General features: G+C 39.1%; 1 protein-coding gene across 4 annotated transcripts; it reads left to right on the forward strand.

The window, feature by feature from the left end:
* The first annotated feature begins 882 nt into the window (after nt 1-882).
* ASB11 (ankyrin repeat and SOCS box containing 11) lies at nt 883-25,130 on the forward strand. 4 transcript variants are annotated; one of them, XM_006088585.3, is made up of 7 exons: nt 883-1,063; nt 10,905-10,984; nt 14,782-14,889; nt 18,281-18,431; nt 21,731-21,865; nt 23,822-24,013; nt 24,581-25,130. In XM_006088585.3, exons 1-7 carry the CDS (start codon nt 883-885, stop codon nt 24,703-24,705), a joined length of 972 nt encoding a protein of 323 aa, XP_006088647.1. In that variant the 3' UTR covers nt 24,706-25,130. The 4 variants fall into 4 exon arrangements, with proteins under 4 accessions (XP_006088647.1, XP_006088649.1, XP_023609484.1 ...); XM_006088587.3 differs by lacking the exon at nt 883-1,063 and adding an exon at nt 1,948-2,152; XM_023753715.1 differs by lacking the exon at nt 883-1,063 and adding an exon at nt 7,094-7,204.
* The last annotated feature ends 534 nt before the right edge of the window (nt 25,131-25,664 follow it).

Raw genomic sequence — 25,664 nt, forward strand, 5'->3', positions numbered from 1 at the left:
GAGACCTAGATTGGCCTCACCTAACTTTCCTAGGTGTGGAAAATTAAAAAGAAATCAAACTGATGCATGTTGAACAGTTAGGCTTACAACTGACCAACTAGGGAAGATTCATATAATCTTTGGGTACTTCACCCAGAACCTAGGGATCTTCAGCATCCATTTCATTATAATTCCTATAATCAAGGATAGCTCGCATTTTTCAGAGAGAGGTACCACCTTTACAAACACTTGAAATGGGGAATTATCTTGCTGGGGGTCATTGTTATGGGTGAAATGATTACAGTAAGTGGTCTAATGCTTCCAGTATGACACTTCCACTTGGAGAGCCATCCAAGGTGGGCCTGTTATAAATACTGCCTTAGAGTAAATGGTCTTTTGTAACTGGTCATGGTTTAGAATTGGGCTTTATCTCCCATGAACCTCAGAATGAAGAAAAAATGAAGTATTCCAGGAGCTAGTGCTTCCCACCAAGAACATAGGATGTATTTGTACTTCTTTGTATGAACTTCAAAAAATCTTGCCTTGTTCCCCGTGGGATCTGAGAAGTTTGTTTTCTTTCCAACCCTGCCTTCCAACATAATATAGCAAAAATTGGGATTTAGGAATAAAAATGGTTTGCATGTGAATCCTGTTTGTTAGATAGCACTGAGGAATGCAGGTCTGGAATTAACGGCTGTTTCTGGTTGGAAGGAAGTTTGTTTAACCTTGCTGTGAATGTCAGAACATGAAGTCGGCAAATCACAGTTAGCTTAGAACCTACAAACGGAGTTCTCCGTGACAGGACACTGAGGGCCAGAAGGTTTAAAATAGATGTCATATGATACCAATTAAAACTCAGTGAAATTTTGCAGTCCCGAGAACCTGTGCAGAGTGTAAGCCAAAATGGAAGATGGTTCTCTTTTCTATGGCTTTAAAAACATTTTTATTACCATGTTTGCTACTTTTCTTTTCTTCAAGCTTTTAATTAAAGTTTTTTTGGCTCTCCTAACCCATTTCTATGTCGTCAAAGGAAATCGAAAAGAAGCAGCTAGGATAGCTGAAGAGATCTATGGTGGAATATCAGGTAAAACTACAGCGTTTGTTAAAGAGCTGATGCATGGGAATACAGTCTTGAGTCATAGTACACATTTTTTAAAAAACCTCCCAGATAACTCATATACATAATATTTCTAGAAGGCAGACTTTATTTATACTTTGGCTTTGAGTGGGTCATTTAAAAAAAAATATATATATATATTAGTATATATTATTTAAAGTTGCAAATGGTGTTGACTACACCAGTGGTGAAGGATTTTCAGCTTTAGTTTTTGCAAGTTAGTTCTTCAGTTAAGAGTAACTACTTAAGAAGTAATTAAAGTAGTGGCTTTCTGAAAGTATTTTGAGAAACCTTATTTCTACTAACCTAAAGAGTTACTTATCTAGGATTATTGTCTTTAATATTTTGATCAAATTTTAACAATGCACTTTAACAAACCTGAGTTTCCTCAGGAAATAGAATGACCAAGAAATTTGATTTAAAGCAGCAAATGTGGCAAGCTGTATTTATTTTGGTGCTGTCATTTGCAATCCGAATTGATTAGCCACTTGTCACTATAAGGAAAAACCTTTTACTAAACCCATTTATACTCAGTACCATGCAAAGCACTGCAAACAAAGGTTGTTACATGAAATGCCAACATCGAGGTAAAACATTTTGAAGTCTCCTGCTTTGTAGAACTTAGTGTAACGATCCACTTAATTGTAGTGAGATGCTACAAAAGTAAATGAATCAGACATCCTCGTCCCTGCCAGGATCCTCACTTAATAGAGGAGTATTTATTCATAAACAGTATGGAATTTCCCTATGTGTTTTAGTGTTCGTAGGGTTCCAGGATTACATCAGTCTTTACCTAGTATCCATTTCTATTTGCATCTAGGGTTCTCGTTCAAAATAGACCGACGCTTTGTGATTAGGATACACTAGATGACTTTGAAGACATTAGATAACAGCAGTCTTATCCAAGGAAATAAGACCTCCAAAGACAAAGCATCAGAATGCTTCAATTAACTGGGGAAAATGAGAAGAATGTTGAAGTTTCAGGAAGTGTCAGAAGGCCCGGAGTGTGGAAAGAGGTTTCTTTTGGGGATTACATTTGTCACACATTTCAGGGAGGTATGTTGCTTAAACTCCCTTTAGTTTCAAGCTTAGCATGATCTGAAAAAGCTATTTTTGTAATTTAATTTGTAAATCTGGGCAGGGGCTGTTTAAACGTTTCAGTAACAGTTTTGATGTTCTCATAGATACATCATCCTCATGGTTTAAATTAGTTAAAGTCCAACAAAGTCATTGTTGGTAAGAGTGTTAAAATGTTTTCTGTTGCTTGTGTGCATTATTTTTGTCCTTGTGACCCTTAATTGAGTACACTCTTAGAAGGGTTTTATAATAGAATCTATATAAGCATGATTTAAGTCTGGGGCCACAATATAAACCTCTTTAATTGAGCTCATTTATTCTTTAGCTGAAATATATTTGTTCAAGGTCCTAGGATTATATTCATTTAATTTGTAAGTAGCATAGTGTTTAAAACTGTATTTTTCAGTTATCATTAACCAGAGGCAGCAGAGAGGAGAGTGCATGTTTATCAGTTTAATTTTCTTCATATATATATATATATAAAGTCTGAGGAAGGTTATATGTGTGTGTGTGTGTGTGTGTGTGTGTGTGTTTGCGCGTGTGCACGCCCGCGCGCATGTGTGTGCACTGTGCACACACACGGGCACTTATGAACATAGTAGAAAGTATACCCATATTTGGTAAAATAAGGCTTTCTATAATAATACAGGTAGTAACATGCTAGAAACAGTGGTTTTTGCAGAAGTCTAACAGTGTGTTTTCTGTTGACATTGTTAACAGTCAGATGCTTGACACTTAAAAATCAAGAACAAAATTTTGTGTTAGGGTTCAACTCGAACCTGAAATTGCCTTTGCTGTTCATTGGTCTAATGTTTGTTGGGAAAATATGTAACATTTAATTAGGAAGTTAGCTAATTAAATTAGCAAAGTCTGAGGAAGGTTACATTTTTTATTTCAATAGCATATTATGTTCCTGTACATTATCATAATTGCTGTCAAAAACAAGGGAGGGCCGAAACCGGTTTGGCTCAGTGGATAGAGCGTCGGCCTGCGGACTGAAAGGTCCCGGGTTCGATTCCGGTCAAGGGCATGTACCTTGGTTGCGGGCACATCCCCAGTAGGAGATGTGCAGGAGGCAGCTGGTCGATGTTTCTCTCTCATCGATGTTTCTAACTCTCTATCCCTCTCCCTTTCTCTCTGTAAAAAATCAATAAAATATATATAAAAAAAAAAAAAACAAGGGAGGGCAGGAAAAAACTCAGCCAGGACACAGTTGAACCTGTCGTAGGTGCTGGCATTCTTTCTTTTGGAAACAGCACCTTGCATCATCTCTCTTATTAAATATCTTTTTTTTTCCTTTGTAAAATCTTTTGGGGAAAGTTATTTTTATTTCTTATTCTGGAATACATCACTCAATGTCTTTATGGTTTAAGTTATTACATTTGTATATAACTTGTCAGGATTGAGTTAAGCTATGGTTGCTTATTTTATTTTGCTCTTGTCAGGCTGATTTGTGTAGTTTGTCATATATATATATATTTTGAAACATTGTCATTGGCCCTTGACATTACATCTAGAGCACCAGACAGGTCACTGGATCCCACCTTCAGCCCATAGATTTTCCTCAGGTACTGTCTTTCTCTGGAGAGATGTGGTGCATGATTTTTCAGCATTTGCTAATTTGGCCAGAATTGGAGCTGTATTTAAGTCCAGCAACTTGGTCATCAAAGTTGATAAAAATAAAGTATAGATACAGGTTGATAATGTGTTTTCACAACCCTTGGACCAGATAGGATTCAGGAGTTTGAGGGGGATACTAGAAAGATTACATAGAGTGTATAGTGTATATTACATAGCACTCCCAGCAGGGCCTGGAGCTGCCTCCCATAGTCAAACATTTTGATATTTCTATAGTGAACATATAAATATTCACACCAAGTAAAAATATAAAAATAAGTTGCTTAACCTGAGTCTTGGCCATGTTCTGCTGCCAAAGGAGTTTGGGTCAACCTTGGGGAAACTTGCTTTTTAGAATTTGGGTTGTTTTTTTTTTTATAATGGTAGATAAGATATTATACAATTATTGTATTTTTTGTTTTTTTAAAGGGCTGTTTTGAGCTAAAATATTGATTATATTCTAAGTGTTAATCTTAAAATTAGTTGTCCTTGTTCTAAATTAAAAGGACTGACCTTGATTTGATGGCCATGCCTCGGCCAGACTCATCAATCTGACTCTTTTTTCTCATTTTTCCCATTTGGACAGGATTTTCCTGCATTTGGTACATTCTTACATTATCTTCTATCTAGCTTTTTATTCTTGTTTCCTCAGCCTTGGCTCAACCATTGAGTGATTACATATCACAGGTGCCTGCTGGCTTTCCCAAGTTGGAACAACCAGTCCTCAGTAGGGACTCTGCCTCCCCACCTGTCACCTAACTCAGCTCGCCTGTTCCTAATAGGTTCAAAGGAAACTTCTTTCTAACACACTGCAAAAAGATGTTCATTGACTGTGGTTCACCTCCTGACCAGAGCTGAGTATTCTAAAGAGAGTGCATTTAAACTCAATTATATTATAATATCTTAGGTATCTCAGGAAATTTATTATATGTTTTTTTATAATTACCTTTTTAAAAGATATATTTTATTGAGTTTTTACAGAGAGGGATAGAGAGCTAGAAACATCGATGAGAGAGAAACATTGATCAGCTGCCTCCTGCACACCCCCTACTGGGGATGTGCCCGCAACCAAGGTACATGCCCTTGACTGGAATCTAACCTGGGACCTTTCAGTCCGCAGGCCGATGCTCTATCCACTGAGCCAAACCAGTTAGGGCTATAATTACTTTTGTGTTGCTTAAAATATCATTAATTTCACTAGGCCCTTGCCTATATTTTGGTTCAAAATTGAAATTCCTTTAGGATTTTCTTTCCTTTGGTAAATGCTGCAGGAGAAGATATTACTTCATATGATTTTGGGACTTGACTAAAAGGAATAAAGATTGTTTCATGTGAACTAGATATTATAACCAGATGCTTATATTTTTTTAAAAAAATAACAAGCCAGCCCTAGCTGGTTTGGCTCAGTGGATAGAGTGGCCAGCAGACTGAAGGGTCCTGTGTTTGATTCTGGTCAAGGGCATGCACCTTGGTTGCAGGCTCGATCCAGGCTCCATTCGGGGCACATGCAGGAGGCAACCAATTGATGTGTCTCTCTTATATCTATGTTTCTCTGTCTCTCTCTCTCTCTCTCCTTTCCACCCTCTCTCTAGAAATCAATGGGAAAATATCCTTGGGTGAGGATTAACCTACACACACACACACACACACACACACACACACACACACACAACCAGTAATCTCAAGTACTTGTTGGAATTTTTGCAAAAACTTTCAAAAATTTTTATCTTGAACACTTGAAACTCAGGCAACTGTATTCCATCTGAACCAATTTTGTTATTGAAATCTATGGTTTTGAAATTTGTCATGAAATTGTTATTCAGAGTCTTGGAAGTAGAGATATAAATCATATTCTGAGAAAAAGTCAAAGGGGGGGTGGTGAAAAAGTACTTGAACATTTTCCATACGCCTCGTCAGGAACAAGTAAACATGTCTGTAGAGTAAACTATCCTCATAACATGCTTGCAGCCCTGTGATGCAGGAATTCTGCCAAATAAGTAAAAATAGACTGTCTTAGAAGAGAGTGACTGATTCCTACTTAAGCATTCATTTATTTGGAGAGCTTGGTTGCATATTTCCTGAAAGGAATGGAAAAACTCCCTAGCTGCCAAATAACTTTTATCCTTAATTTCTCACAATTAGCTCCAATTTGCAAAACAGGAATGATAAGAGTGAGAGACTGAGTGTTGGGAATAAGAGTTAGAAAGCAAGAGAGCCCACCTTGGCAGAGTTTTCTGGAAAAGGGTTTTGTGAGAAAACTCTTCAAGATCTGAGCAAGTGCTGGAGAACAATGTGATTGGAAAGGTGACTTCCTTGAGAGTGGTTTTGTGTCCAGTTTGGAAACAAAAGTTATTTCTATATTTAAGGTGATACGATTGGTTTAATTCACATTATCTATAATGAGAAGTGGGTATTAGCAAAGCACTCCAGACAAGTCAATCTATCATGAGGACAGGCAGAATTTAAAGACCAGTGGTTCTTAAAACCAGAACAGGGTGTGTTCTGAAATCTCAAACTGTGGATTTTAGTACTATTTCTCCCACTTACTAGAAGTGAAATCTCTTCATGGGGGCCAAGGGAGTTGTGCATTTGGGGGTGTCCCAGTTCATGACACAGGCTCTTCCCTCCTCTCTTGAAAGCCAAAGGATGCCAGCTCCAGGAGGGAGCCTAGTATTTTACTCTCAGATTAGAAGTTTGCTCAGATAACTCACTGAACTACCCCCTGTCCTACCCAACTGGGGGAATAGAGTTGGAAAGCAGTGGTGGATGAGAGAGAAACCCAGGAAAACCTGCTATTCTTTCTTTCTTGATGGCATGGGTGATGGCCCCACAGGCTTGCCACAACCTCAAAAGCACGGGGTGGGAGTAAGAGGCATTAGAGGATGCTGCATTGACGGTGGACTCTAGGAGAGGTGGTCAAATGCCAGTACATAGGAAAGGAGCCTGGGGTTGAGACCTTCTGTTGAGGCCCAGTAAGAAGGACCAGCCTATTCTTTGTTAATTGGGAAGACATCTTCTTTGTCCCTCAGTTCTCACTACTCCTAAGATGCCAGATCGGCTGGCACCTAGAAGAATAAAGCGCAGACATATTTGAGAACATGTTGATTTTCTACCTCCAGCTGCTGGGGCTGCAGAGAGGGCCATACCCTGCCTGGGAGTTGGCAGAGGAGCAGAGTGCAGCTGGTCATTTAAAAACTGGTCATTTTAAAATCTCTGCATTGAAGTCGGATGTAAATACAGACAAGTGCACAAATCCTAAGCAAACAGTTGGACGAATTTTCACAAAGCAGACACCATCAGCTATACCACCTCCCCAGAGCACGAACTTGCATATTATCAGCATGGTCCGTGCCAGGCCCTCTTCTACTCAGCCCCTGCCCCTCCTCAGGGTACTTTGCAATCCTGACACCCAAGGTGAGTTTGGCCCTTTTGTGTACTTTATAGAAAGGAATCACACCGCACACGCTCTTTTGTGCCTGGCTTCCTTCACTCAACGTTAGGTTTGTGAGAACTCTCTAGGTTGTGTGCACAGAGCGGGTCTTATGGGACTGATGAGTAGCAAAGTCACTAGAAATAAGATGCAGATGTGGCAATGGTTTCTGCTTCCCGGGGATGGGGACGACACCACAGCCCATTTGGAGGCAAGTTTTACAAATAACAAAGCCATTTTATGTTGATATCCTAAGTTAATAATAGTTACCACTTAAATCTTATTTTTATTTTTGAATCAAATATTAGACTACCTTTAGGTGACTGTGGTTGACTGGCTATTGTTAGAACAAAAGAATAACAAATGGCTGTGGGTTTGCTTCTTTCATTGGTCAGGGTGCTGTGTTACCATCCAGGGGTGAAGACTGTCCTCGAAACCCTAGTGCCGGTGTCCATTTCCAAGAGCAGTTAGGCTAGAGGGCAACGTGTAACATGTATGAAGTATGCTTCATATTGATGATATGGAGATGTATTAGAAGAAAACCAAGACTGACCAATTGAGGATGCATACATTATCTCATTCTCAGTTTATGCAAATTATAAGTAAATGTCTAAGAGATTTAAAAATACTCCACTCGTTAACTTTTTTATTTTGTTGTTAATCCTCACCTAATTTTTTTCCATTGATTTTTAGAGATAGTGGCGGGAAGGAGGAAGGGGGAGAGAGAGAGGAAGAGAGAGAAACATCACTGTGAGAGAGACACATCAATTGGTTGACTCCCACATGTACCCCGACCAGGGTGGGGATCCAATCTGTAACCCAGGTAGTACCCTTGACCAGGAATCAAACCCAGGACCCTTCAGTGCAGGCCGATGCTCTAACCACTGAGCACACAAGCCAGGGCCATTCATTACCTTTTAATTAACTCAAGAACAAGTGGAGATGCAAACAATTATATCTTTTTTTTTCAAAGTAGATTTTAAATATGATTTTTTATTGATTGTTAGAGAGTGGGGGAGAGAAGAAGGGAGAGAGAAAAAAAACATCGACCAGCTGCTTCCTGCGCACCTGGTCATGTGCCCTAACCAGGAATTGAACCCTGATCTCCTGGGTTGATGCTCAACCACTGAGCCACACCTGTTGGGCTGATTTTTTTGGTTGTTGTTTTGTTTTGTTTTGGTGTTTTATAAAAGAATTACACATATGTGGAGTATAGAAACACTAGTGATTTTATTTATATATAACATATTATACACACACACACACACACTTTTTTGTTTTGAAACTTATTTCAAAATGACAGAAAAGTTATGAGTGGTACAAAGAATTCTCACTTCACACAGAGACCCTATTAATGTTTTCCCAACTATCCTAATGTCCCTGATAAGAAAAGGCTCTAATCCAGGTACACATCTTGCCTTTTGATGTTGCGTCTCATTAGCCTCCTTCAGTCTGGAACAGTCTGTCAGTCCCTCTTCGGACTGGTTACAGGCCAGTTATTTTGTAGAATGTCCTTCAGTTTGAGTTGGTCCACAGTGTTCCTATTAGATTCAGGTTATGCGTTTTTGAGCAGGAATATCACAGAGCCATGCTGTGTTCTTTCCACTGCATTCCTGCCATGGTACATGATGTCGCTCATTGTGTTCCATCAGATGGCACACGGCCAATTTTTTTCCATCATTTCTGATGTTAACTTCAATCCCCTAGGTAGGGTGCTTTCCACAATTTTGTTTTACTGTAAGATTACCTCTGTCATTTTATAACTGGTAATTATTTTATGGGGAGATAATTTGAGGCAGATTCTATTATTCTACATTTTATGAGTTGGAATTTTACTCTAAGAAAGAACTTTCTCTTCTTGCAATTTATATAATATATTCATATAATAAATTATATAATTGATATAATAAATTAATGAGGACTTATAGGTTCCTATTTTATTAATAGGAATTAAATTATTATTTAATCTCTTAGTATCACTAAGTACCCCTTAGTGCCCCTATTTATTTTGATGTTCATATCATTCCATATTTGGCTAGTGGAAGCCCCTTCAAGCCAGCTTCTGTGTCTTTTTGACATATCCTATCATTAATTGAGCACTTCCATACTTTCTGGGAAGGTATTTGAGGCCCATCTTACATTTTTCCTGGTCCAGCCCTGGACACAGCCATTTCTCCAAGGAGCCCTATAACACACATCTATAAACACATACATATAATACACACACACACACACACACACACACACACACACACAGTCACGTTTTCATACCAATTACTACAATTTCAATCCAACCCTATAGAATTCATTCTAGCTTTCCTTCTATTTATACCCTAAAGGGTTAAAGGAGATAAAAACTGAGTTTCAACCTAAGAAGAGAGCTTACTGAACTGTTTATAGCCCTGCTTCTCATCACTTGGAAAAGTTTATTTTGTTTCTGAGGCCTTAAATTCACATTCATTCCATCTTTGGTGGGATTGTTTCTGCCAAGGTTGCAGGTATAGGGAAACCAGAATTCTTTTTTTTAATTCTCTTTTTCTTTATTGATTAAGGTATTACATACGTTTGCTTATCCCCTAATTGCCCCCCCCCACAACATCAGGATCACCTAGGAAAGGTTGATAAGATGGACCCTTTGTGTTAAATCCAAATTTTTATTACCTGCTATTCAGTGTTTGAAGAGCACAGTTATAATTTGAAGAATGCCCAAATTTTGCAAACCAGAATAGGTTTTCTTCTAAAACAGATGATTGATTGCCTTTTGGCATGTTTAATAGAGGGTTACATCTTAAATGCACATGTAAGCTGGTTAGTCTTGTTTGCTGACGAGCAATTACAAGAGAAATATGTTTCTAAGGCAATTCTGAAGCTGTTCTCTAGAGCACTATCTTACCATATGTACTTATTAGTAAATTGTTTTGAGAATATACCATCATGGGTGTATATTATTGGCCTACTGAGAGACCAGACTTGCTAAATACTAGACTACTATGCCCTCATTTTATAGATCAGGAAATTGAGGCTCAAATAATTTTAGTAACTTGCCCATTTTGGCAGAGAAAGTGGTTAAGGTAGAACTTTAACCCAGGCAGTGTGGCTCCACTGGCCCCAAGCTTAGCCATTACAGTCAACTGCCCCCAACAAAGCTGTTTAGGGAAAAACTTATGTCACCTGAAAAAGGACATCCTGCATTATGATGATAGATATGCTTCATTCCAAAAATGAAACAGACAATTACCTAAGGAATTTAGAACAAGACCATTTCCCCTGACCCACTAGAGTCTCCTTCATGGTACATGATAAGCTGTTGAGTCTTTAGGGTAGAGGTAAGGGTGAGAGGCAGGGGAAAGATGAAACTGAGGAAGCTCATTGTCCAGCTTGGCCCTTCCATTTGCTTTATTTAAAACTATTGATTCAAGCACTAGACTACATCTATTGCTTGATAAAACTGCCCCCCCCCAAAAGCCAGAGAGAGTTTGTGCTCTCCCTCTGCACCCACCAACAAACTAATGGACTATACACTCAGTGGCTTGTCACCCTGAAAGCGACTGACAAGAGAGCCTGATGCTTGGTACAAACTTTCCTCCTCTTCCCCCAAACCTCCTTTCACAGTGGGTGGGCGGCATGAATGAGCTGCAGGAAGAAGACTCCAGACCTTGACACTGAGTTTGATTTGTGTTTCAGACTGCTGGGCTGATCGTTCCCCACTTCATGAAGCTGCAGCCCAGGGGCGCTTACTGGCCCTTAAAACGTTAATTGCACAGGTAAGTAAACTGAAGACTGAATCCTTTGGGCTTATGCTATAAGCAAGCATCCTTCTTTATCAGCTTTGTCTGTAGCAGGGGGTTTGCTTGCTGGGTCCCAGCACAGCCATTTCAGGGGTATGTATCCTCATACAGCTCACTTTTTGTTCCTCCTGCCTCTCTATTCTTGGGAAACTGGCTCATTTTCTGCCCAGTTCCATCCTTCCCCTTCTGGGCCTTCTTATCTCATAGGAAGTTTCCCTGTGAAGCTGATGGGGGATGCCCTCAAATTTATGTTGCACTAACTCACCTTAAATTCTCCCATGTGCCTTAGTAGCAGCAGCCCTGAAGTTGCATTAGTCAGCTATTGCTGTGTACCAAATTACCTCAAAGCATAGGAGCTGAAAACAACAGACACTTAGATTTTCACAGTTTCTGTTGGCCAAGGAGCAGCTTAGCTGGGTGGTTCTGGCTGTGAGCCTTTCGCAGGCTGTGAAGTTGCAGCCAGGGCTGCAGTTATCTCATAGCTCAACGAGGGAAGGATCTGTTTCCAACCCCACTCATGTAATTGCTGGTCAGCTTCAATTCCTTGCCACGTGGGCCTCTCCATGGGATGCCTGCATGATGAGGTGGCAGCTGGCATCCCTCGGAGAGAGCATGTGAGTGTCTAAGAAGGAGGTCCAATGTGACGTCTCATTACTTCTGCCATATTCTCTTCATTGGGTGTGAGTCAGTAAATCCAGCCCACATTCAAGGGATAATGCAAGGGAGCCAGTACTAGAATCAGGGATCACTGGGAGCCATCTTAGAGGCTGCCCACCCCAGCAATATACCACTACTTCAAGAGCAAACATTAAAATAGATGGCCAATCATGTAAATCTTCTCCTTGGGGAAGAATTATTAAAGTCTTAGTTATTAAGGCTACTTTATTTATGACTGTATCCCTTGAACAATGAATAGTGGCCTTGTAAATATTTGTGAAATGAGTGAAAGTGTGTATGCTCCATTGGCTTTGTTTGTTTTAGCATCTGTGTGTGTACAGAGGAGGCCAATCATTTAATCTTTTTTCCACATTCTAGCTAACACCAAACCTGGCTTCCTTACTATTTTAAATTTAAACAGCTGGGCACAGTGTTCTGTTTGTGTGTGTGTGTGTGTGTGTGCACGTGTGTGCCTTTTTTGTTCTTTCCTTTATGAGTTGTGTTAGTTCTTAAGAAAGTAGAGGCAAAAAGCAAACTGCCTGTAATTATCAAATGGGCTTTATACTTCATCTTATCACTTGCTTATTTATTTTTAAGCACTTTATATTTGATTTGATTATTTTAATATGTAATATATTCACATAGTACAAAATTAAAATGATATAAGAAAGGTCTACAGTGAAAAAAGTTTTATATCTACCTTCTTTCTCTCAGGCTCCCACTTTAATACTTTTATTAGTATTGTTAATAAACTTATTTTTGGATTTATTTATTTATTTATTTTTCTTAATCTTCACCTGAGGATATTTTTTCCATTGATTTTTTAAGAGAGAGAATGGAAGGGAGGGGTAGAGACACACACAGAGAGAAACATTGATATGAGAGAAGCACATCAATTGATTGTCTCCCACACGTGTCCTGACTGGGACAGGGGATCAAGCCTGCAACCGAGGTATGTGCTCTTGACTGGAATCAAACCCAAGACCCTTCAGTCCAAGGGCCCACACTCTAACTGCTGAGCCAAATTGGCTAGGGCTGGAATGATTTTTAAGAAGTATTGCAAAGATAGTACAGCGAGTTCCCAAATACCCTTCACTCAACTTTCCCTAGTGTTAACATCTTACATAGCCGTGGTACTTTAGTCAAAAATAAGAAATCAACATTGATCCAATGCCATCAGCTAAACTACAGACTATTTAGATTAACATCAGTTTTTCCCATTAGTGTATATTTTCTCTTCCAGGAGCCAATCCAGGATCCCATGTTGCACTGAGCATGTCTTTATTTTTAACTATACTTCATAAGCATGTTGGTTTCTATAGTGTGCTTAAACATGTTAGGGAGCATTCTTCATAGAGGAGTTCAATTTTTCCTCAGTACACATCACTTCCTTGCTTTTACTCACTTCCTTGCTTTTACTAAAGCCAATTTTATTTTACATTAAGATAATGTGGTGTTCTGTAAAACATTCAACTAAGAATCAGGAGCTCCTCATATTCACGCCACTGTCACCGCCAGCTGGGGAGCCTCAAGTCTTGCTAATAATTTCAACTTTCTGCTTCTCCAATTTCTCATGCACGGTGAAGGTGATTGACTCTCAATATTCTTTCAGGCCTGCTCAGCATTACATTTTTATAATTTCAGGGATTTTGAGTTTGCACTGATCCGTTTGTTTGTTTTTTCTAGCACATAGCTGCCACCTTGTGGACTAGTCTGTTTTTCTTTTCTTGAAAACATATAATATGGGAAAAGGAAAAGGGACTTTTAAAGTTGTATTTGATACTCAACTTGAAATCTATAGCACAGCTCTGGAGTAATGATATCATATTCAGGACATGAAAATGGGCAGGACTAAGGAGGCATAGAGAACCCCTAAGATGAAGGGATAGGCAATAGTGGAAAGGGACAGGCAGCACCATGGAGGTCTGTGAAGAGGTGGTGGGTACTTCGCTTGGGGTTTGGGTTCAGGGTCATGCACCAGGGTTGGGAAGCTTTCAGCAGGTCAGTTACAAGGCAGGGGATCAAAAACAACTCAGCTGGGAAGGATCAGCCAAGGACCTAATTCTTTTCACATATAGAAAGTGGTAATCCTGCGGGGAAATGGTAAGGGCCAAGTTAAAATCAGGGCATGAAGTCAGAGTTGGGCAGCAGCTGGCTGAACCTGTCCTCTGTCACCTGGACTCCAAGACGAGGAAGGTGAGCACGGCAGTATGGGAGGGTTTGTGTGTTAGGACTGGGCATAGCTGCTGGGAGCTGGGTGAGGAGATGGGCTAGGGCAAACCCTTGGCCCCCAACCCTGGGACTGAAGACTTCCGACTCAGTGGAGTTGTGGCATATGAGTCCTGGAAGCACCACCAACTTTACTTTCTACTCTTAAGTAGGGGGTCATCTTTCTGTTCCCAATCTGATTACAGTACTATAAGTGTATTTTCTCTTCCTTATCATTTCCTTAATAACATTTTCTTTTCTCTAGCTTACTTTATCGTAAGAATACAGGATACAATACATACAACGTACAAAGTATGTGTTAATCAACTATGTTATCAGGCTTCCGGCCAATAATAGGCTATTAATAGTTAAGTTTTGGGGGAGTCAGGTTATAGACAGATTTTTGACTGCGTGGGGTTGGGGTCCTTACTTGCTGCATTGTTTAAGGGTCAACTTCTCTCTCTCTCTCTCTCTCTCTCTCTCTCTCTCTCTCTCTCTCTCTCTCTCGCCTTCCTAGCTTGAAATCTTTTGTGCTTCAAGTCTCAGTTAAATACTACTTCATATGTGAAGGTTTCTTTTACTCTCCAAGCCAGATTCAAGGATATACCCTGTACTCCCAATTGAAATATGAACATGCGTCCTGTATAGCAATATATTTCTGCTTTCCCCCCGATTTCTGTTTCTCCACTAGGCTCTTGAGGGAGAGAGATCTGTGTCATAAACAGAATGCTGAATTAGTATTTGGTGAATAAATGAATTCAAGGCCCCCAATGCCACATTTAGATTCCTTGGTCATGGCCTCTTCTCCTTTCTGTATTATCCCATAGGCCAATAAAAACATGTCCAACAACACTGCTTTCATTGCTATTGCTAATGAAACCTTTAATCCACTTCTCTCCAAATTTTAGGGTGCCAATGTGAACCTCGTGACAATTAACCGGGTCTCTTCCCTCCATGAGGCGTGCCTTGGAGGTCATGTTGCCTGTGCTAAAGCCTTATTGGAAAATGGTGCAAAGGTGCGTACCGCTCCCGCCTCGCAGGTCTGTCTACCTAAGTGCAGGCACTACTGTCTGAGACATGACTTTCCAGACTGCTTACCTGCTGTGGGTGTGAGGTCTGTCCCCATCTATATTTCTACATGATCAAGAAGACACCGCTGCTTAATACTCTCTTCAGCCTCTATGTCCATGTGTGAACATTCAGATGAGGTAATTCACAGGAGTCTCGAAATTGTTATGTTGCCTTTTAAAAAATCAACTTGAACTAAAGTAATTTGAAAACTGATCTTGGAAAATTTATTGTAAAACACTGGAAAGAACATATTTTAAAAGAACAACAAAGAAACTCACCTTTACTTCAAAACCCTAAACCAACAACTACTTTTTGAGCAAAATTATTAAAGTGAATGAGGTTTTTCTAAATAGTACAGTGAAAAAAACTACAAAATTAGCATGATCTTATTTTTTAATTACATAATTAAACAATCTTTTTCTGTTAGAGTTGACATTTAATATTATTTTATATTAGTTTCAGGTGTGCGCATAGTGGTTAGTCATTTATATAATTTATGAAGTGTTCCCCCTTGTTATGCACAGTGCTAAGGTCCCAGAAAACCTCATTGTATTGTTCTTGGATTCCCAAAGAAATAATCCAGAGGACTGGCTGTGAACGACATGGGTTTATTAGGACTTACTTGCCACCAGTGGTTGAACCAATAAATTCCATCCGGCCTGCGGATGGGCTGCACAGAAGCAGGGGGTGGGGGTGGGGAGGTGGGGAAAAAAGGGCTATTGTTTCGTCACCACCCAGTACAGAAACCAGAGAAAAATAGGGCATGCAGGAGGAGGGGGGTGTTTTTTCACGCAGGCTGTGTGAGATAAAAACTGCTAGTTGTTTTCTTGACTGAGGAGCTGGCTAGGTTCCCAAGGTCTTACAGTCTGCTTGCTGATGGCCTTCTCTTTGTTTCCCACAGAGTGGGAGGGAGAGTTGGAGCATGAGAAGGGGCCCATGTTCCCATTTACCATACACCCCTGACTTTATCTTATTTTTAAATTCATTTTTGTTCAAGGAGTGATTTAGGTGCTGTATGTAATTAGATACCAGAATAGAATTATAAAACCGTTTGAAAATCTCAATGACATTTAGTTGCCAAATACTGTTTTCCTGATCATTTTATTTTTAAACGAAGTCTTTGAATTCTTTGCTTCATGAGCTGTAATGTTTTAAGCACTTAATGAAGATTTTCTTTAGATTTTATATGGAAGTTGGGTTTCTACATGTAGAACTGAATATCAGGGTTTTCTGTGGGCAAAGTGATTTTCCTGGTGCCATAGTGGTTGTGTATTTCCATTAGGTAGTTTTTCCTTAAGGTACTCTTAGTCAACTCACATGTAATGGCTAGGGCAAGGTTGGGGGCAGGCCATTTCCTTTCAAGTTGAATGACTGGAGTCACAGGCAGATTGTGGGTGGGAAATATCAGACAACATAGGAGTATTTGCTGGTACAATTCTGGGAAGTTCTGTGGAGGACAAAGAAAAGAGTAAGACATGGTCCCTTGCCTTTGGCAATATTATGAGGAAACAGCCAATAAATATTATTTAACATTTAAATCAGAATGACAGATGGAATAAGAGAAACTTGGTCCATCAGTAGAAAATTCCTCAAAATTATCAGTCCCATGGGTACCTCAAACTCAGTGCATCTGCAACTGTGCTTATCATATTCTTCCTTTGGGGACTGGTTCCTTCTCTTGGATTCTCAGCCTCAGAGACCAGATGAAACATATTCCTTGTTTCCCAAGCACCAAATTGGGACTCATCCTTTTTATTCTATCTCCTCATGTAATTAATCACAACATCCTACTGGTTTTACTTCCTAAATATTTCCCACGTCTATGCTCTCCTTTGTCCTGTTCCTATAGTGATCTAAAGCATTTATGTTGTATAAAAAGATCACTTTTTGTGTTTGTCTTCTCTTGTAGAATTCAACCTATTCAACAAGAGGCAATTTTCTTATCTTTGTTTCTAAAAACATTGGCACCTAATAGATGCTCAATAAATATTTGCTGACCTGAACTAAAAGAGAAACGCATAGGAAATCTAGTTAGAAGATTTCCTGGACTCAGGAAGAGGATAATACTTAGTGAAAACAAATCAAATCAATCCCATCAAATATTTATTAGGAAAAATGTAAATAGGTTAGAAATCCCTAGAGTGTATAAATTAACACGCATGTTTTCCTGTCCTTGCCTGTCTCTGCCATCTTAGCATCTCCTCTTTAACTTACTAATTTAATGAGGTTATCCTGGCTCTGAGGAAAAATACTTCTTGTTTCTGAAACAAGGAAATTTAGGATCCTGATTATTACAAGCATATATGCTTAGTTGTTGAGGCAATATGATTTGACATCAAGCCCTTATTGTCCTGAATTTCAATCCTATCAGAGCCTCCCCACCAGAGTGCCTTGTTCCCTTGATATTCTTTCCAATCTATTGCTAATACTCAAAGATGTCTCCCAGCCATGCTCATTCCCAAGTGCCTCCCAGGTCCCTAGAAGGCCCTGGAGATGGTTGTAAACACCATGTTAATGGCTATTTTCTTTGTGCCATTGGCTTGGTCATGATCTCTTTAGGAGTCGCTGCTGGCATATGTAATTTGTATGGATTATGGTAGTCCAGGAAGGAAATTTGTGGCAAGAAAGACAAAGTGTGGGGAGTTGCTGAGGATATTTTTTTGCAAGCACAGATTTTGAGACCTTAAACTAGTTGATTTCTCCAGTACTTTTGGTTTCTGCCACATTTGTTCATGATTGAGAGGGAGGTCAGCTCCACATTAATGAAAAGTGGAAATAATTATTGTTGCAAATGTTTATTAAATGTTTACCAGGCACCGGACAATGTTCCAAGTGTTTAACATAGAGTAGTTCAATCTGCCCAATAACCTCAGAAGGCACATTCTTTTATGATCCCCATTTTATATGTACGGAAACCTAGGCACAGAAAGTTAGTATCCCAACCAAAGTTTCTGAACAAATAAGAGAGGGAGGGAGGGAGAGAGAGAGAGAGAGAGGCGAGCTGTGATTTGAACCAAACTAATGGTTCCGTAGGCCATGTTTTTAATCACCAAACAGGACTGCTCCTCAATGATTAGGAGGCTCCTAAGAATCTCTGGAATACCCACAAATGCATTTAAAGGCTTTGTCCTATTTTGCCCCATTTGGGATATTATTTATAGAGGTGAGAGTTGATAGGCTACTAGTGCCTAAATAACATAATACTGTAATGATGTAGAGTTCCTTCACTCATTCACCAGCACGGGAAGTTTCTCCAGGTAGATATATAGGAATGCAACTTGGAAATGGTGATAAAGAAATAGCAAATCCTCTGGGTCTCTCTTTGCCCACCATTAGGTCAATGCAGTGACGGTTCATGGAGCCACACCCCTTTTCAGTGCTTGCTGCAGTGGCAGTGCTGCATGCGTCAACCTGCTGCTGGAGTTCGGAGCCAAGGCCCAGCTCGAAGTGCACCTGGCTTCCCCCATCCATGAGGCAGTAAAGAGAGGTAAATGAGACATCACATTACATACAAAACATTGGTGGACTCGCTCCAGTCTGCATGAATCAGTGGTAAGGATCACCTAGATCTTTACCAGTATACTATGTGTAGCTTAGAAATTCTGCAGCAGTAATTTCAATTGGCCCAAATCTTCATGAAATACCACTGGGGCATGAAGCAGCTCTTCTTATAACCTGGGAATGGCTTTATGTCTCAGATGTCCTATTTCCTGAGCACACTCTCTTGACAGACCTTTCTTGAGGCTCTTTACTAATGTTTGGTGGCAACTGGTACAGTTAAGACTGCAGAGGTGACTTCCATGAGTCATACTGTGGTTATGTCTCTGTCCTTACTAGAAAAGAATAGCTCATCCCCCAAGCCCATAAAATATCAACCACTAACGTAAAATAAATTATGAAAGTGTCTGAAAGCCAAGGCTGATAGTCTCTCTAATGGAAGATTAAATGTAATTGTCCACAAAAGGCAATACACTCTAGATGAGCTAATGACTTTAAGGTCCTTAATTACTGAAAAAAATGTTGCAAAATTAAAAAGCATGACTTTGGAATCCTCGAAGTTGAATCTAGAATCCTGTGTCCTCATTACTTTTAAAATGAGGGGAAAGAATAAAATTAAGGAATTTAAAAGTTGTATGCATAGGTTAAACATGAACAAGAAGATGCCATTGAAAGGCCAAGGTCATTTGTCAAAGGTCACACTTACAGAGCAACATTTCTGTTACCCAATGGTGGAATTATTCTCTTATATTGAGATCAGAAATAAAATGAATACATGGAAGCATGCAACAGATTGAGGAATCTCAGAGGGAAGGTGGAGGAGGAAAGAGATTAACCAAAGACTTTATATGCATATTGACATAGCCTATGAACACAGACAACAATGTCTTAAAGGCATGGGGAGTGGGTGGGAGTGGGGAGGAGGGGTCATGGGGGGAAAAGGGGATCATCTGTAATACTTTTAATAATAAAGATACATTTTAAAAATAAAAATATATATTAGTGTAAAGTGAAAAAAATACAATGGAGAAATTAGAACACTGTAGAACAGTGACCTTTGTTGGTATTATTGGGGATGAAAGTCTTTCTTTCAAAAGGCAATAGTGAAATATTTGCCCCAATTTATTAAACATGTCACTTGGTAATTGTTTTGGAGTAGATTACTTTAAATGATACAAAAGACCCAATGTCCATTGCAGGATTATTTACAATAGCCAAGATTTGGAAGTGTACAAGTGTCCATCCGTAGATGAGTGGATTAGAAAACATTGATATATTTACACAATGGAATACTACTGTGCTGTAGAAAAGAAGGAAATATTACCCTTTGAGATAGCATGGATGGACATGGAGATCATTATGCTAAGTGAAATTGTCAGAGAAAGACAAGTGCCATATGATCTCACTCATGTGGAATTTAATGGACAAACTGAACTACCAAGCAAAATGGATACAGACTCATAGATAGAGAGCAGGCTAACAGCTGTCAGGGGTGGGCTGGGTCGGGGAGGTGGAGGGATTGAGCAAAAAAATAAATAAAGAGAGAGAGAAATCTCATAGACACGGACAACAATGTGGTGATCACTGGGGGTAGGGGGATGGAGGGAGGTTGCAAAGGGTATAAGGGAGAGTAAATGGTGATGGAGACTTGACTTGTGGTGGTGAGCACACAATACAGTATATAGATGATGTGTTGTGGAATTGTGCACCTGAAACCTGTATAATTTTGTTTACCAGTGTCACCCCAATAAATTCAATAAAAAGACCCAAATCTCAGTGTATCTATGGTTTTGATGTCCTATATATATTTAATAAATAGTTATTTATTAATAACTGGTGATGGCCCTTTCACAAACTTTAAGTAAGTTATTTAAGTTGTAGGGAAATAGTCTATTTTGGAAATGATATAAAAGTCTTTAAAATTTTTAAATATTGATTTGAAGTAAAAATTAATTATTCTTTGCATTTCATCTAAATATTTAAAAATAGATTACTATTGGGAATGATTTCAATTACTTAAATAATTCTGCAGTGCTTAAATGGTTACATATGTTCGGCTTGGTATCTATGTCTCTACATATTTTTTCCTTTATCATAAAAGCATGTTAGGGATCAATGTCTACAGAGTGGAAGGATGAATAGCAAGTTCACTTTTAGATATTGTTACAGTAGTGATAATCATTTGACTTTTATGTACTTTATTCATTTTTTTAAAACTTCCTGAGATTACTTAAATTTAACTCAAACTAGGCTCAGTTTCTTCTTCAAAAAAGGATAGAATTATTCAACGATGTTTATTTGATATCCTGTATTTACCAGCCAGGTTTAGGTACTGATTAGATATTATTTCTAGATTCTTAACAGCGTTAAACCTCTATGAACAAGCTTGGTCAGTCTGGGACAATACTTTGACATATTGATGTTATCATCCAGGCTTAATATTTACTTATGTGAACAAGTAAATAGTTTGAATCCACAGAATCCTTATCTGTATATCTTAATGCATATTTGCACATAACTCAGAATTTGTGATAAATCAAGCAGGTTTGAGGTGAAACTTACTTTTATGTTATCTGTAAAGAAAATCTTGGTTAAGTTAATCAGCAATGATAAAAATTTTTTAAAATGAAACATTTAAATCTTCAAAGAGAAAAAACATTTGCTCCTGAAAAAATCATTCATATGCTGCAAATTAACCATGTTTATCAGTTCAGTGGGAAAACTTTCTTAGGAGAGTACTTGTACAAAGTTCTTGCTAGTCATTGAATTTGGAAGGACATTTAAATTAATTCTCAGAGGTATCTTCCAGGTTAACCAAAATAAGGAGCTTTTACTACATGGCGCAATCATACCCAACCTTGCATGCATGGATGAAGAAGTGAATGAGAGACTTGTAATGGAGAAGGATCAGGGCTTGGCCTTGGATTTGAGCCCTGGCTTTTCAGAGTAATACTAGGATGAGTCATTTACCCCCTCTGGGTCTTGTAGCCTCTATTTGTAAACTGCTGTCTTAATTCCAGAGGATTTCAGCTCTGCTCCTTGGAGCCCTTGGTTTAGTTGGAGCTACCTCAAAGGCTGCAAAGAGGAATTACATGGGGGAAACATAGGCATGCTTCTCTTTCTAATAGTTTAGTTTTGGAGGTTTCTAAGATCTTCAAATTTTTTTTTTCTGCTTAAAACATCTATTATTTGTAAAGCCCATTCCAGATAAGCAATCCTTTAGTTCTGTGGATAGTCAATATATGTTTTTTTTTTTACTCGTGTGAGGTTTATCTTATGTTCCACCAGGTCATAGAGAGTGCATGGAGATTCTGCTGGCAAATAACGTGAATATTGATCAGGAAGTGCCTCAGCTTGGAACTCCCCTGTATGTGGCCTGCACCCACCAAAGGGTAGATTGTGTGAAGAAACTTCTAGAATTAGGTAACTTCCAGAAATCTTGTCATGAAAAGAACCTATTAACCATGGACTTCCCAAGACAAAGTTCTTGTCAGACTGGACAAAATCTGGCAGCATTTGATGTTTGAATGCTTAAAACAGAACTCCAGAGAATGAGTATCTGTGTTTTTTAAATCTGCTTCCTCTGATATTCGTTCTGTTTAATTGGTATGGGTCTCCTTGGTGGTCTCAAGAGCGTATAAGAGTCTTTTTCCCATTTAAGTCCCAGGGGAAAAAGCAATTGTATTTCATTGGCTCTTTTTGAATCACATACCCTTGTCTGAACCAATTATGGTGGCCAAGGGAATACAATACAACACTGATTGGCTTATCCCTAGATTTCAGTCTACACTGCAGTTGCTGGGCTTCATTTGCAACATATGAACTAGGAATCATGAGGATGGTTCCCCAGGGGAAATCTAAGTGTGGTTACTATGAAGATTCTGGATAGTAAAAACAACAGACATTTGCCATAGACTACTTACGATCAATCCTGCTTATTTAGTGATTTGTAAAAAATATGTTTTTATTGATTTTTTTAGAGAGAAGAAGGGAGAGGGAGAGAGAGAGAAATATTGATTGAGAGAGAAACATCAATCAGTTGCCTCCTGCATGCACCCTGACCTGGGATCAAACCTGCAACCTGTGCATGTGCTCTGACCAGGAATCAAACTGGTGACCTTTCTGTGCACGCGATGATGCTTAACCAACTGAGCCACACCATCCCAGGCTAGTAATGATTTTTTAATTCTCACCTGAGAATATGTTTATTTATTTTAGAGAGAGAGAGGAAGGGAGAAAGGGAGAAACATCGATAGATCAGTTGCCTTCTCTTTGGCCCTGACTGGTGATCAAACCCCCAACCTTTTGGTGTACTGGACGATGCTCCAACCAACTGAACCACCTGACTGAGGCAGTAATATTTTTAAATCTAAAAGGCATGTGCAGAGCCCAAACTGGTTTGGCTCAGTGGATAGAGCGTCGGCCTGCGGACTCAAGGGTCCCAGGTTCAATTCCGGTCAAGGGCATGTACCTTGGTTGCAGGCACATCCCCAGTAGGGAGTGTGCAGGAGGCAGCTGATCGATGTTTCTCATCAATGTTTATAACTCTCTATCCCTCTCCCTTCCTCTCTGTAAAAAATCAATAAAATATATTTTTAAAAAATTTAAAAAAAGACATGTGCAGAAACTGAGAGTCTAGGGAAAAGTAAAATGTCTTGAAACTATTATTTGTTTACAGATTTCCCAAACTTGGCCATTGACACAAAGGTGGAAATTGTAGTAAGAGCCTTTAAATAAGAATTTTTCTCTCCAAGATTTTTTGTGTTTTCTTTTTATCTGCCATCATATACTACTCCCTATAGTAGTTCCGAAATATTATTTGTGAACTCTGAATAATATAATTACTAGATAAACTTAGCTTTATTCTCTGCCAAAAAGAAAATAATTCTATGTAAAAGGAGTTTCAAATATTTAATTTTATATGTCACAAAGTTCATATGGAAGAGTAAGTAAAGTATTTTAAATGACTAAAAATATTTTAATTCACTTTTCTCATCAAAATATTTTAAAATACATTTTTATTGATTTCAGAGAGGGAGAGAGAGAGACATCAATAATGAGAAAGAATCATTGATTGGCTGCCTCCTGCACACCCCCTACTGGGAATCAAGCCTGCAACCTGGGCACTGGGAATTTAACCATGACCTCCTACTTCATAGGTAGACACTCAACCACTGAGCCATGCTGGCTGGGCTCTTCAAAATATTTTGAAACAGTCTTAATAGGCATTGCTAAGGTTCTAGGCTTATGTCACATTTTTAACTATTTGTCAAACTGTCATGGTATTTAAGATGTCTTTATGCAGCTACTATATTTTAGGCTCATTGTGTTTCTACATTTAACATTTATTGTTAAATCGTGGCCATCTGCTTTGTTAAGGAGCCAGTGTTGACCACGGCCATTGGCTGGACACCCCTCTCCATGCTGCAGCGAAGCAGTCCAGTGTGGAAGTCATCCACCTGCTGATAGACTATGGGGCAAACCTGAAGTGCAGAAATGCTCAGGGAAAAAGTGCACTTGATCTGGCGGCCCCGAAAAGCAGAGTGGAGCAGGCGCTCCTGCTCTGGGAAGGTAAGGAATGGCTGGGTGTCCATTTCTCTTTCTTAAGTGCATCTGCTCTCTCTCCTTTCTATCTAATCTCTAGGCTTTCTTACCTTTTCCCTCTTCTCTTTTTGATTGGATGTGACATGTAGGAGGTGGAAAGTCCTAGCATCGCTGAGGTGGGATTTTATATGCTGTATGTATTCACTTATAACCATTGCTATGACTAGCACTTCCAGTACTGTGTCCAACAGGAGTGGTGAAAGTGGGCATCCCTGTCTTGTTCCTGTTCTTATGGAAAATGGTTTTAGTTTTTACCCATTGAATATGATGTTGGCTATAGGTTTGTCATATTAGTTAGCCTCGTTCTTAAATATCGGTAATATAATTACCATTGGAGGTTCAACTTAAAGAAACATGACCCTGTCTAAGGGATAAACCAGAATCCTGGGTGTATTGAGTGTTTGCTAACTCACTTTCTAATTCCTATACAGATGCAGCTTCTCTTAATCTTCTAGAAAGTTTCAGCCTCTTCTAGTCTTTCCTCAACCCTGGCATACTAGCACGAAGTTCACACCATTTTAATTCCTTCCTTAGGCCCACCTGCTCTTTCCCAGCTCTGTCGCCTGTGTATCCGAAAGTGCTTGGGTCGAGCGTGTCATCAAAGCATCCATAAGCTACATCTACCGGAGCCACTGCAAAGATTCCTCCTCTACCAGTAATCCCAACTCTCCATGGAAGGTCTTGGAAATAATCAGGTAGTTGCCTGCTGTACGCAGCTTACTTAGTGTAGATGCCCAACAGCTAACCGCTCAGTATTATCAAATGAGCTAAGCCAGTTAGAGTAAGTCCCTGATGAATCAGAAACATGTAGGGAGTGGAAACTCGTGGTTAGTTTAATGTTCTCATTAACCAAGGGACAATCAGAAACCTTTAATTTTTACCACTTGTTGTATAAACTTTTAAAAAACTATGAAGTAGAGTGAAAATAATAAGCTATTTTTGATCTTCAATTATCTAAGGGTCAATATTCTGAGTATCATGTAGATACATGTAAATCAGGTTGAATAAGATTATGATGAATGTGAATATTATAAAATGTGATTTAGTTCCTCCCTCTTTCCCCCTTTCTTTCCTTCTATGAATAAATCTCTGCTATAATTTTGATTTTCTTGCCTTTTAAAATTTATTGGGGTGACAATGGTTAATAAAATTATATAGTTTTCAAGTGCATAATTCTAGGATACATTATCTGTATATGCATTGTGTACCCACCACTCAAAAATAAAATCTTCTTCTATCACCATATATTTGACCCCCTTTACCCTTTATGACCACCCACCCTCTTCCCTCTGGTAATCAACATACTGTTGTCTGTGTCTATGGGTTTTTGTATAGTGGTTAGCATAGCTGCCTTCCTTGCCTTTTTTACAGATAAAAAAGAGAAATACTTTAAAAACACCACAATTAATTGAGGCTTGCAGTTTTGGAGCTCCTGGTTGGTAAGAGAGTTGTTGGAAGATATTAGCTCACCTGGAAGTTGGGGGTCTGTTTCCCATCACTTTTTATATTAAATGCTGTTATGTGAGGTAGACAGTTCTAGGATCCAGCAACACTGAGTGTTCCCACTACCTGAACCCACAGGCACAGTTTGATGCATGTTTCAACCCAAGCTTCCATC

The sequence above is a fragment of the Myotis lucifugus genome, unplaced genomic scaffold, assembly GCF_000147115.1.
Source record: "Myotis lucifugus unplaced genomic scaffold, Myoluc2.0 scaffold_49, whole genome shotgun sequence".
Lineage (NCBI taxonomy): Eukaryota > Metazoa > Chordata > Mammalia > Chiroptera > Vespertilionidae > Myotis > Myotis lucifugus.

Bases quoted from the DNA above. Each gene is read 5' to 3' on its own strand.
- ASB11 (XM_006088585.3), top strand. From the start codon at position 883: ATGGAAGATGGTTCTCTTTTCTATGGCTTTAAAAACATTTTTATTACC. The intron at 18,432-21,730 runs GTAAATGAGACA...ATGTTCCACCAG, and splicing joins CCATGAGGCAGTAAAGAGAG to GTCATAGAGAGTGCATGGAG. The intron at 21,866-23,821 runs GTAACTTCCAGA...TGCTTTGTTAAG, and splicing joins GAAGAAACTTCTAGAATTAG to GAGCCAGTGTTGACCACGGC.